This window comes from Hirsutella rhossiliensis (genome assembly GCF_020360975.1).
Source record: "Hirsutella rhossiliensis strain HR02 chromosome Unknown scaffold00001, whole genome shotgun sequence".
NCBI classification, from domain to species: domain Eukaryota; kingdom Fungi; phylum Ascomycota; class Sordariomycetes; order Hypocreales; family Ophiocordycipitaceae; genus Hirsutella; species Hirsutella rhossiliensis.
The window spans coordinates 10,418,334-10,428,890 of NW_025408667.1; the positions used below are offsets into that span (position 1 = coordinate 10,418,334).

Sequence of the window (10,557 nt, forward strand, 5' to 3'; positions counted from 1 at the left end):
AAAACGCTAAGAGGTTCTTATAAAGTAGCGTAGGTACCTTAACTTAATATAGGAACCTATATATAAGTTTATAAGAGCTATAGCCCTTAATAAGTTTAAGGCCTTATATAGACTAGTAGATAAGAATAATAGACTAATAGACTACTAGTAGTAGCTTAGGCTAGGACTATAAAGTAAGTAAAGTAAAAGGGGTAGTTATAGTAATATAAGCGTAATAGTATAAATAAATATAAAAATAGCGTTTATTATAAGGTAAAGCCCTTAAACTACCTAGGCTTATTCCTTATTATTATTATTACCTTTATTATTATTATTATTATTATTATCCTTATTAGCCTCCTCTTTCTTATTAGCGGCGGCGGCGCTCTTTAAAGCGCTAAGGCGGCCCTTTAAGCCTATAAGCTAGTTAGCGGCGGCGGCGGCTCTAAGGGTAGAGGGGCGGCGGCTAGCGTTAGTAGCGGCGGTAGGGGCGGTAGCGGTAGCGGAGGCGGGCACGGCTAAGGGGACCGCTAATAGGGCAACGGAGGCGGTATCCCTAGCGCTAGGTACGTTAAAGGTAGAAGCAAGGGAGCGGAGGAGTAAGGACTTACTTAAGCACGAGGCCTTATCGCTTAAGGGCGCGGAGGTTACGGTATATAGTAGCGGCGGCGGTAAGGCGCTTCTTAGTAGCCCCCCGCGCCTACCTATATAAGCCGGCCTTCTAAGCTAACGCCGTAGTAAGTAGGACGGGAGGCGCCGCCTTATAGGCGCGGCCGGCGCGTATATACTAGTAGTAACTACCGCGGCGGCGGCGCCCGACCTAGTTAGAGTAGTTAAGCTCCTATAATATATATCGTATATAGGGGGCTAAGCGGGCGGCGCCGGCCTATACTTAGCACTTATACTATAAGAGGTTAGCGGAAAACGCTTATTACGCTTACTTAACTATAGACTTATAAGGGTAGCGGAGATAGAGGTAGGGGCTAAAGGGCTAGGCGTTATAAGTAGCGGTAAGGATAGCGTCGTTACCTTAAAAGGCAACGTAAGGGTAGCTAGCGTAGCGGAGGTAGTAGCGGCGGCGGTAGGCGCGGTAGTAGGGGCGCGGGCGGGAGCAGCGGTAGCGGCAGAGCCGTCGTTAGCCGTACTTAGTATAATATCGATAAATAACTCTATACGCTCCGAGAAAAAAGAAGTAAGGGAGGGGGAGGTAGATATATCTATCGTAGAAGTTAGTATTATAGATTACGGCCTCTTACTTTATAAGGTAAGGAACTTACTAGTTAAAGTTATTATTATTATTAAGGCTATTATTACTATTATAGCTATTACTATAAGTATATATTAATAGAGCAGCCTATATAGCTAAGAATAAACTAACGCTTTAAGTAAAGTAGAACTTACTTATTACTATTATTACTATAGTTAAAAAAGGAAGAGAAGAAAAGGAAGGAAGAAGAGGGGATACTACCTTATATACCCCTTAGTAAAGGAAGCTACCTAAGGCCGAGGGGATAAGCAACCTAAGGCTTATATAGGTCTAGGCCGGCCGCTAGCTACTTAGGGGCGTATATAATAAGTTACGCCCTTATTTAAATAGCTAGCCGGCCAATAAGTATAAAGCTAGGTTATAGCTACTTAGGCTAATAAGCGCGAGGATAATAGGGCTAGTAGGGCTAGTATAATTAACGGGAAAAGGGTAGGGTAGAGCTAGTAATATAGGCTTAATAGTATAAAAGCTATTAATAGGGTAGCGCTGCGCCGCGCTTAAGAGAGGGTATTATATAAGAGTCTTTAACTATTATAGGTTATAGGCTTAGGCTATAGCTTTAGCTATATAGTTATATATAAAAGGCCGGACCCTTATATATATATATATAGGCTAGCTATATATAAAAGAGCTCTATATAGCTTATTAATATTATCCTATAAACGGCACCTATATATACGCCTCTACCTACTTTATAATAATAAGGACCTTTTAGCGTTTCCCCTTATTAACCTTTTTCTAGCGCGCGGCTTATATCTCTTTAACTTTAAACTTATTCTCTTTTTTTACCTTAATTATAAGCGGTTAAGCGTCTATTACTTCTTATTTATATAGCGGGTTAAAAGAGGCTTTATAAACGAGGTCTATATTAATCTTATTATATACCCCTATTAAAAGACTATTAAGCTTTATAACCTATAAGCTAATAACTTTCTATACTATAAACTTTATATATAGCTAGTTAAGCTTTTTTTTTTAGCTATACCGACCTATAGTTATAGAGGTTTAGCTATATTTTATTTCTTACTATAAACCTATTTACTAAAGCCTTAGTCTTATTAATATACCGCTCTTAATCTTATACTATAGTAGCTATTATAGATTAATAATAATTTATAGTCTCTTATAGCTTTTATATAAATATAAAAGCGCGGCCCTTTAATAACGAATTACTATACTACTTTACTACTATATTTATAGTAAAAGGAACTAATAAAGGTAGTTTAAAGCTATATATTATAAAGAAAAAGGCTATCTTAATAAAAGTATATAGTTTATTATTTAATATAAGTTAAGCTATAGGGAGCTATTAATCTTAGTTTACTTAGTTATAAGCTATAATAGCTTATAAGTAAGCCTATACTTCTTAGTTAACCTTCTTAGGCCCTTTATTAGTTTATAAGTAATATACTATACTAAGTAGCTATATAATCTAAAGTAGCTAGTATAAGTACTATTAAAAGTAGTAAGTTTAATTCGATCCCTTATTACTTATAATAAAGGCTAGCTAGCTATATAAGCGGGCTTAGTACTATAAAAAGCGCTTTATATAAGACTTTATATTTATAAATAGTATTAGCTTTAATATTATAGACTTACTAAGTCGGTCTTTAATTACTTATCTATAGCGGTTACTACCTTTTATAAGTAAGAGGTCTATTATAAAGTCTATTTATATATATATATAAAACCGGTTAAGTACTAAAAGCTACTTAAGTAGCCCCTTAAGCTATACTTTTTAGATCTTAGTATAGCTATAGATATCGTAGTTATAAAGGAAGTAGTAAATATAGTACTATAAGAGGGGCTAGTAAAAGTCCCTTATAAGGCCTACTACTATACCCTCCTAGCTTAAGTAACCTATAATACTAAAGTTATATATAAGCTAAACTAGCCTTTCTTAAAGCCTATTTTATTTATTTAGCTTTAGTAGTTTATTCTTTTTCTTAGCTTCTATAGTATATAGTATACCTAGTACCTATAGTCTCCCTAGCTATCCTAGGTGCCCTTATAGGTCGATATAATAGTCGGCTACCTATACCTTTAGCTTTAGCTTTAAATCTAAGTATTATATACTAAACTTAACGGCGCGGTATACGCTCTTATAAGTATAGTTAAGAAACGATATCTTATCCTATAAGCGTTAAAGGGCTTTATCTTAGAATACCCTTACTACGCGCGCCCTAGGGCCGGTCTATCCCTCCTCCTTAAACTAAGGTAGGGGTATAAGGAGGCGCTTATTTATTAGCTTTATACCTTCCTTTATTAAGAAAGCTCCTATATAGGTCTATTACGCTTCTTATAGGATAAGCTATAGGTCTCGCGCTTCGATATCCGCTCCTATTAGCCGGTCCTAATCTTACTAAGAAAGCGCGTTTAGTACTATAAAGTCTTACCTTAGCTAGTACTTAATCGTAAAGTTAAAGTATAAGAGGTACTCCGCTTAGCGGGCCTATTACTTTAAGAAGTACTAGCGGGTTATAAAGTACTTAAGGTTCTTATAATCTATAAGAACTTCGAAGCTCTTATAGCTTTAGAGCTTTACTTACTATTACTTAAGGTAGCTAATAATTATTAGTATCTTCTTATCGTAAATAGTATAATTCCGCTTTACTAGGGTTAGCTTATAAGAGTAGAACGCTATTAGTTACTTTTACTTATTTACTTCCTAAAAGAGTATCCTTTTAAGTACCTAGCTACTATAGTATACTTCGACTAACGTAAACTAGTTAAAGTCCTATTAAAGTAGTATTAGGGCTTATAAGAATAGGTCCTTTAGCGTATAAAACGCTCCTTCCTATATAGGCCCTTAATAAAAGGTAGTCCTCTTCTTAGTAATCTTATTTAAGGGTATTATAATATAAGAGAAGCCCTTAATATATATCCTATAATAGTTCGCGAACCTAAGAAAGCTCTATATACCTATCTATATAGTTAGGGCCGCTTAGTCTTAAATCGCTTAAATCTTTATAAGATCCGCCTATATACCTATGCCTACGTAGATAATAAAGCCTAGGTACTTAACCCTCTTAACTTTAAATTTATACTTATTTAGGTCGAGGTAAAGCCTATAAAGTTAAAGGCGTTTTAAGACCCTTTATACTTTTTATATATAGTCCTTATAAGAGCCGCTTATATAGATAAGGATATTATTTATATATATAAAGGCGAACCTATTAAGGACGTCCTAAAGTATATTATTAATATAACGCTAAAAGGTAGTAGGCGCTCTTAAGAGGCTAAAGGGCGTTACTAGCTACTTAAATAAGCTATAATATATATAGAACGCTATCTTTTACTTATTACCCTCTAAGATCTATACCTTATAAAACGCTTACTTTATATCTAGCTTTATAAACTACTTTACCTTTAAGAGGTTATAAAGTATATTTAAAATTAAAGGTAAGGGATAGCGGTCTAGCCTTATAATTATATTTAAAGCCTTATAGTTATAATAGAACTATATCCCGCCCTTTAGTTTATATATAAATAGGACTAGCGCTCTTACTTTAAAGCTACTTACTTAAATAAAACCCTTATTTAAGAGGTCCCTTAGCGTCTTTTTTAATACTAATAGCTCTATATATAATATACTATACAGCGGTCTAAATAGTATAAGTAGTTCCTACCCTTTCTTATTAGTATAAAGTACGATCTTATAGTCTACCTCTAGCTTATATAAGTTAAGCTTATTTACTTCCTAGGACTTAAATAGTAGTAAAAGGTTATAGAAGCGCTTTAATATCTACTACTATAGCTTAGTAGCCGACTTTAGCTTTTTTATTTAAAGGGCTTTATCGATATCCGCTAAGCTAACTATATAAACCGCTATATTAACCGCTACTTAGCTTTCCTCCTACTTTACTTATTATATAGTTCTTATAAAGATAAAGGTAAGGACTTCTTAGGCTAAGTATAAAGCTTATACGCTTAGTCCTATACTTATAAAACTATCGTTATAATAAACCTACTATTATATAAGCTTAAACTATAGCTTCTTTTAGTATAAAACTAAGTATAAGTCTATATATAATAACTAGGGTTTCTTAAGGATTAAGGGATACTTTAGTTAAGGGATTATATAAGCTATAATAAGCTTATAGTAACCGTTAACCTTTATAGCTAGCTATATAATACCCTTAATTACTATACCTTTTATCGCGCTTAAGGCGCCCTTTACTCGCCTTAAGGCGATCTTTTCTACTAGTACTTATATCTCTTACGTAATCGCCTTATAAACTATAGTATAGTACTAGTAGCCCTTATCTATAAGGGCGGCGATTAATAAGGATTTATTAATTATAACTTATATTAAAGTAAGCTACTCTTTTATATAGGCGGATAATTCCTCTTTCTTTTTTATTAATACTAGTAATTAAGGCTCTAAAGCTTATATTTACTTTAGAGCTACTTTTTTTCCTTTAAGCTTAAGGGTATAAAGTCCTTTTTATTATCTAAGGTAAGGAGCGGTTCTATCTTCGCTACTTAAATAGCTATAGGCTATTTAGCTAAAAGGAAGGAGCACTTTAATATAAAGTATATAAACGCGCTATAATATAAGTAGCGGCTATTAGCCTTCCTTTTCTTAATTTCCTTACTTATTACTTACTTCGCTTACTACTTAGAGTATAAGATAGTATAAGGGATATTTAAAGATAGCTTCCTACTATATTTAGCTTAGTTTATATAAGTAGTAGATATTAAGGTATCTTTATTAGTATTAATAGTTATCTATTCTTCTTATAAAAGGGCGGTAATCCTATTACCGCTATAAAGTATATACTTATATAGCTTTTAAAAACGCAGCGTTTACTTATAGCCTTATACTACCTTTATTAACTAGCTTATATACTTATTATAGTTAGTAGGTATAATTATAAGGATAAGTAGCTCTTATAAGGCTAGCGTAATTAAATTCTATAACTATATAAGCTTTAAGCTATCTTCTTATACTATAGTTCCCGCTACTTATAAGAGCGTCTCCTTAAAGTTAAGGAGGAATTCGCTAAAGGTCTACCTATCTTTTTACCTAAGGGTCTATAGCCTATCCTATACCTTCTCCCGCTCCTATACGTTACCGAACGTATATATAAGGTATTAAAAGAAGTCCTATAGGTCGCGTCTACCCCTAGGGCCGCCCTTATCTTAGAATCTAAAGATCTATTATATCTAAGGCTCTAGTAGTATATAAAAAAGTAAATACTACGCTATATTATAATAGCCGTTTAGGCCCTATTTCTTATTTATTATAAACTTTATTTATAGCCGGCTAAGGAAGAAGTAAAAGAACTTAAGCTTACTATCTTAAGTTAGCTAAAGAAGCGGCTTTTATATTAGTAATACCGCTACTATAACTAGCGTTATAGAGGTCGTAGGGGTTAACGCTAGTCTTATAAACGGCTCCCTTAGTATAGTAAGAACCTTATTCTTCTTACTAGCTATCGCGCTTTTAATCGCTTTTAAGATAGCTATAATACTTCCTATCCGCTTAAGGGGTAGTAAGGTACTCCCTTAAGAAAGCGGTACCCTTTTTAAGGAGATATTTATTAAATCTATTAGTTAATAGCTTATATTATTATAAAGTAAGTAAGGGCGTATATATAAGTACTATTTATAAGATAATATTAATAAGCTATACTAAGCTTTTTTATATATAGCTAGCCTATATATATATATATAGGATCTAGCCTTTTATATATAACTATATAGCTTAAGCTATAGCCTAAGCTTATAACTTATAATAGTTAAAGACTCTTATATAAGGTTTATCTTAAGCTTTACGCTTAATTTAGTTAGAAGCTTAATAGTCTAAAGGTTATTATACTAGAGCTTTATAGTCCTTTTAATACTAATACTAAGCTCTTTAATTAGCTAGCTAAATACTACTTATTTCTTAGCTATCTATAAGAGTACTAATAATTTAGCTTTTATAAAGAACGTTATTATAGTAGCTTACTTAGTAGCTTTTTAGTTAATTAGCTTACTAAGGAGTAGGAATATATATCCTTATAAGGACTTCTTAGTCTTTATATTATTAGTATATATGGAGTTAGATATATATATTAGCCGCCTTATTAGGTTTATTACTATAAAGTAAATATAACGGTCTCTTATATAATAAAGGTAAGCTAAGTACTTATATACTTTATACTTATAGCGCGGCCTAAGGTTATAATTATATTAAGCTAGCTTTCTAGCTATAAATATTATATCTAGCTTAGTATAAATTACTAGATAAATAAGCAACCTAATTAAAGAGATATATTTATATATCTCTTCCTTTAAGGCCTACCTTTTATAAGGGATAAGCTCTTTTATTCTTAGTAGGATCTTAAGCTTATAAAGTATATTATTATTAAGGATATAATATTTCTTTATAGTTTTAAAGATATAGGAAGCTTATAAGAGCTATATCTTTTTAAGAGCCCTATCCTTAATAATTATAAGGGCTTTTACCCTATATAGGCCTAGACTAAGGTCTAGGCTAAGTCTATATATAAGCGGCCTCTACGCCTATATAAGCTACGCTTATACTTTTCTTCTTTTTCCCTTTTATAGATTATTAACCTTCCTTTAATAGACCGTACCTAAGCCTATACCTTTACTTACTCTATAATATCACGGAGTAGGTAGAGGCGTGTACGTAGGTGCCGTCCGTAGGATAATATTAATAAGCTATATAGAGCTCTTCTATGCGCGGCTGGCCCGCCCCTATACTTACGGGATCCGGCCCTCCGCACGTAACTACACGGCTTAGGCCGCGGCCTAAGCCCATCACCTATAATAGTCAAAGACTCTTATATAATGCCCTCCCTCGAGCGCGGCGTAGCGCTGCCCTATTGACGGCTCCCGTATAATTAGGCCCGTGCCGCGGGCTCTTCCCTGCCCTTTCCCGTTAATAGGGCCGGCCCTACTAGCCCTATTATCCCCGCGCCCGTTAGCCCGGGCAGCCGGGACCCGGCTCTATACTCGTCGGCCGGCTAGCCGTTTAAATAGGGGCGTAACCTATTATATGCGCCCCTAGGTAGCCGGCGGCTAGTCCGGACCTACGTAAGCCTTAGGTTGCCCGTCCCCTCTGCCTTAGGCAGCATCCTCTACTAAGGGGTATATAAGGCGGCATCCCCCCCTTCCCCCTTCCCTTCCTTCTCTCCCTTCTTTAACCGTAGTAGTAGCATTAATAGGTAAGTTCCGCTCTACCTAGGGCGTTGGTCCGTTCCTAGCTATATAGGCCGCTCTATTAACGTATGCTCGCAGTAGTAGCGGCAGCAGTAATAATAGCCCTAATAATAATAATAACTCTAACTAGTAAGTTCCGCGCCTTATAGAGCGGGAGGCCGTATTCCGTCGTGCTAACTTCCGCGATAGATATATCCGCCTCTCCCTCTCCTCCTCCTTCTCGGAGCGTGCGGAGTCGTTCGTCGACGCCGTGCTAGCCGCGGCCGACGACGACTCCGCCGCTACCGCCGCTCCTGCCCGCGCCGCTGCCACCGCTCCTACCGCCGCCGCCGCCGCCTCTGCTGCGCTGTTCGCTCTTACGTCGCCCCTTAGGGTAACGACGCCGTCCCCGCCGCCACCTATAACGCCCGGCCCCTCGGCCCCCGCCTCCGTTTCCGCTACCCCCGTAAGTCCGTAGTTAGGTAAGCGTAATAGACGTTATCCGCTAACCTCCTATAGTATAAGCGCTAAGTATAGGCCGGCGCCGCCCGCTCGGCCCCCTATATGCGTTATGCGTCGTAGGAGCTCGACTGCTCCGACTAGGCCGGGCGCCGCCGCGGCGGCAGCTACTACTAGTGCGCGCGAGCCGGCCGCGCCTATAAGGCGGCGCCTCCCGTCCTGCTCGCTACGGCGTCGGCTTAGAAGGCCGGCTCGCACGGGCAGGCGCGGGGGGCTGCTAAGAAGCGCCTTACCGCCGCCGCCGCCGCCTACCGTAACCTCCGCGCCCTCGAGCGGTGGGGCCTTATGCCTAAGTAAGTCCTACTCCTCCGCTCCCTTATTTCCGCCTTTAACGTACCCGGCGCTAGGGATACTGCCTCCGTCGCCCTATCGGCGGTCCCCTTAGCCGTGCCCGCCTCCGCTACCGCCGCTGCCCCTGCCGCCGCCGCTAGCCGCCGCCCCTCTGCCCCCGGAGCCGCCGCCGCCGCCGACTAGCTTGCGGGCTTAGAGGGCCGCCTTAGCGCCCTAGAGACCGCCGCCGCCGCTAATAAAAAGGAGGAGGCCGACGAGGACGACGATAACGAAGATAATAATAACGATAAGGAATAGGCCCAGGTAGTCTAGGGGCTCTGCCCCGCAATAAACGCTATTTTTATCTCCGCCTATACTATTACGCTTATATTGCCTATATTGCCGTAACTGCCCCCTCCGCTATGCCTACTTCGTGGTCCTAGCCCGGGCTACTATCGGTAGTCCGCTAGTCTATCGTTCTCGTCTACCGTTCCGAATAAGGCTTCGAACTTATCGAGGGCTATAGTTCCCGTAAACTTACGTGCGGGTTCCTACGTAGGGTCGAGATACCCGCGCTACTTAACGAGGACCTCCCGGCGTTTCCCCCTGCCGACCTTTTTCTAGCGCGCGGCCTATATCTCTTCGACCTCGAACTCGTCCTCTCCCTCTACCTCGATTACGGGCGGTTAGGCGTCTACTACTTCTTATCTAGGCAGCGGGTTAAAGGAGGCTCTACGAAGGAGGTCTACGTTAATCTTATTATAGACCCCCGTTAGGAGACTATCGAGCTCTATAACCTACGGGCTAATAACCCTCCACACCGTAAACTTTACGTATAGCTAGTTAAGCTTCTTCTTTAGCCGTGCCGACCTATAGTTACGGAGGTCTAGCTATACCTTATCTCTTACCGTAAACCTATCTACTAGGGCCCTAGTCTTATTAGCGTGCCGCTCCTAATCTTACGCCGCGGCGGCTATCGCGGATTAGCAATAATCCGTGGTCTCCTATAGCTTTTATACGAACGCGGAGGCGCGGCCCTCCGGTAACGAATTACTATACTACTCCGCTACTACGTCTACGGCAAAGGGAACTAATAAGGGTAGTTCGAAGCTATACGTTATAAAGAAAGGGGCTATCCTAATAGAGGTATATAGTCTACTATTTAATATAAGTTAGGCCGCGGGGAGCTAATGGTCTTAGTCTACTTAGTTGCGGGCTACGACGGCCTATAGGTAAGCCTACGCCTCCTAGTTAACCCTCTCGGGCCCTCTATCGGTCTATAGGTAATATGCCGTGCTAAGCAGCTGCGTAATCTAAAGTAGCCGGTATAGGTGCTGCTAAAAGCGGCTAGTCTAATTCGATCCCCT

At 39.0% G+C, this 10,557-nt stretch overlaps 1 protein-coding gene across 1 annotated transcript; it reads left to right on the forward strand.

The window, feature by feature from the left end:
* Window positions 1-7,289: 7,289 nt before the first annotated feature.
* Window positions 7,290-9,394, forward strand: HRG_01299 (uncharacterized protein; the record flags this gene model as incomplete). Its single annotated transcript, XM_044859770.1, has 4 exons — window positions 7,290-7,294; window positions 8,612-8,867; window positions 9,104-9,213; window positions 9,268-9,394. 4 exons carry the CDS (start codon window positions 7,290-7,292, stop codon window positions 9,392-9,394), a joined length of 498 nt encoding a protein of 165 aa, XP_044726170.1.
* Window positions 9,395-10,557: the final 1,163 nt, after the last annotated feature.